The 2,800-nt window shown below is 68.2% G+C and overlaps 1 protein-coding gene across 1 annotated transcript in view; it reads right to left on the bottom strand.

Annotated features, from left to right (window-relative positions):
• Positions 1 to 2,367, bottom strand: part of SOHLH1 (spermatogenesis and oogenesis specific basic helix-loop-helix 1) — a 12,964-nt gene extending 10,597 nt beyond the window's left edge. The window contains exons 1-3 of the mRNA XM_015572325.1: positions 2,272 to 2,367; positions 2,091 to 2,188; positions 1,130 to 1,331 (exon numbers count right to left, since the gene is read on the bottom strand). Coding sequence (XP_015427811.1) covers positions 1,130 to 1,331; positions 2,091 to 2,188; positions 2,272 to 2,273 — 302 coding nt within the window. The 5' untranslated portion in view covers positions 2,274 to 2,367. The remainder of the gene's footprint in view (positions 1 to 1,129; positions 1,332 to 2,090; positions 2,189 to 2,271) is intronic.
• Between the last annotated feature and the right edge of the window lie 433 nt (positions 2,368 to 2,800).

Below are 2,800 nucleotides of genomic sequence, written 5' to 3'. Positions count from 1 at the left end.
GAGGCCCTTTGCCCACCCCTGAGCGGGCACCACGAGGGGCCAGGGCCCCGCTCAGGGCCCAGGGGGACCCATGGGGCCAGGCTCAGGCGGCGTTTCCTACAGACGGAACCCACAGACACTCCGCTCAGCGCTCGCCCTCGGGCCCTCGTGGGGACGCAGTCTAGACAGAGGGCACCGAGGCCGACGCACAGGGACACACACCCAGCCCAGCCGCACTCACACACTCACTCACAGACACACACACACACACACGCTCACACACTCACAGATTCATGCTCACACATACTCCCACACACACACTGAGACACATACTGAGATACATACATATATGCTCACATGCACACTCACACACTCACAGATTCACGCTCACACATACTCTCATGCTCTCACACACAGAGACACGCTCACATATGCACACTCACACACACGCTCACACACACACACACACACACATGCTCTCTCTCACACAGACACTCCCACAGGCACCTTCCACTGCCCCAGCCCAGGAGACCCAGGCGCTCAGGCACAGGGACCCGGTGTCACCCTGCAGGCTGGGCCCGTCACTCTCCCACCGTCCCAGCCCCGCCTCAGGAGGGCCGAGGCCCCAGCCGGCCCAGATGGGGGTAGGCGGCCGCCGTGTCCCCACTCCCCCAGCCACCACTCGGGACTGGCACTCAGCGGCGAGGACGGCCCGTCCTCCACTCCACATGCGGGCACGGACCTGGGTGGCAAGGAGACCCCGCCCTGAGTGCCCCCAGGTCATCTGTGTCCTCGACCTCAAGGGAAGGGCTTGGCCCTGAAAGGCGGCTGCAGGTCCAGACACGCTGGGGGCTCCCGCCCGCCCCGCCCAGCCCAGCACCAGCGCAGGAGCCCACCGGCTCAGGAGAGCCTCCCGCTCCCCGCCCACGCCCAGCGCCGGCCCATCAGCCCAGACAAGCCCATTAGTCAGAGGAGAGTGTTTTCAAAAACACGCATCAGAAGCCACAGGGCCCGGCCTGGCCGACCTGGGCTAGGCAGCCACACAGTGAGGGAGCAAGGGGAGCACCTTCCCATGGCAGGCCCGGAGGGCGCACACACAGGCAGGAACACGTATGCGGGCACACACAGGCACATGGGCAGGCGCACACACCCGTAGGGGACCCACCCGGTGCCGGGCATCGCAGCCTGGGCAGTCTCCTCTGTCAGGGGCCCAGCCAGGCCCGGGCAGCTCTGAGCCTCTTCGCTCGCCAGCGGGGCGGTCGGCTGCCAGGAGCAGGGAGGCCAGGCTGGGGGCGGCCTCAGGACCTGGGAGGCACTCGGGCCTGGGGTCCAGGGTGCCAGACCGGAGGTCCCTGTGAGAGAAGCGAGGGGTGGGTCAGCCTTCCCCCCGGGGAGCGGCCCTCCCCTGAAGACCTCAGCCCCGCCCACTGAGCGCTGCCCAGGACGGGGGCTCAGCGCAGAGGCAGGCAGGTCACCAGGTGACCAGGTGAACGCCCAGAGGGAGGCAGCTGACGCCTGCGCCCAGGAAGGCTTCCTGGAGGCGGTGCCCACCTGGCCTCAGGCCAGCTCGAACCTGGAGATGCCCGTGCTGCTGCCGCCTCCCCTCCATGTGCCCGCAACCCCTGTCCTGGGCACCACCCTCACAGCGGCTCCCTGATGCGGCCTCTACACCCTGTGTCCTCTGTGCGGGTCCTGCGGCTCCCCCACCTCGGTGGGCACTCAGGGAGTGGGAAGGCGCGGTCTCGCCTCCGTGGCACTTGGGCACAATGACACACGGCGAACGCATGTAGGCAGCTTAAATGCTGTCACCAGCGGCCACGGCGCAAAGAGTGACAGACAGCTGGGCAGGGTCCAACATGAGGGGGACGCAGGCCTCCGGGGCACCCCGTGGGCTTTGGGGGGGCAGGCAGGAAACAAAGGCTCCATGCGGGGGAGGGAACAGCCTGGGGTCCATGACTCACTCCGACAGAACAGAGATGCCAAGGAGCTGGCAGAGTGCGGGCTGCTCTCGGGGAGCCGGGCACGGGGGTGAGGAGGGGTGAGCGGGGGCAGCAAGTCCATGTCCGCACACTTTCTGGGGGACCTGGAACCGTGCTGTGCGTCACACTCACCAGGGAGGACTGCTGGCCTGTCCAGCGCCTCGGCCAGCCCCGTGGGGGCCTTGCCCTGGTCCACACCGATGGTCACATCGCTCGGGGGCTCCTGCGGCCTGGACGGTGCCAAGACAGGGGTCTCTGAACAGCCTGCACCCACTGCCCGGGGGCCCCAGCCGGGCAGGGGAGGGGCCCTCACATGGTGCCTGGTGCTCCGGTCCCGGGGTCGGATGCATCTGCGGGGGTCTGGCTCTCCAGGGCCAGCTGCCACTTGTGCCAATCCTCCTGGGAGGGGCCGAGAGCCTGGCACGGAAATAAACGCGAAAATCACCACGGACGTGGGCACGGGAAACCCGCAGGGAGAGTGGGCTGCCTGGCCCCGGGTCCACCCTGAGCACAGACCCTGGTCCTCAGCTGGGGTGGGAGGGGCCGGGAGGGGCCGGGATGGTGGGGGCCGTGCCACCAGGGGCCTCAGGGCAATGCTGGCACCACGGGTGGGGCCGCAGGGCCGCTCCCACAGGAGGTGTGGTGACGGGGGATTTTAGGAACTGCACAGACATCTCCAGGACGGAGGCCATGTCCTCACGCCGGCCGTCGAACCGGGGCAGGAGGGCCCGCAGGCGCTCACAGCTCAGGGAGATCCGCTTCCTGCTTCCGGACAAGCCAGACGCCCCTGAGCCCACGTCCCCCCCACTGAGCCCGCATCCCCCCAGCGGCCAGGAGAGAGG

This window comes from Myotis davidii, unplaced genomic scaffold (genome assembly GCF_000327345.1).
Source record: "Myotis davidii unplaced genomic scaffold, ASM32734v1 scaffold609, whole genome shotgun sequence".
Lineage (NCBI taxonomy): Eukaryota > Metazoa > Chordata > Mammalia > Chiroptera > Vespertilionidae > Myotis > Myotis davidii.
Note: the sequence above shows the minus strand (reverse complement) of the source record. Positions and strands in the feature narration are given on the sequence as shown.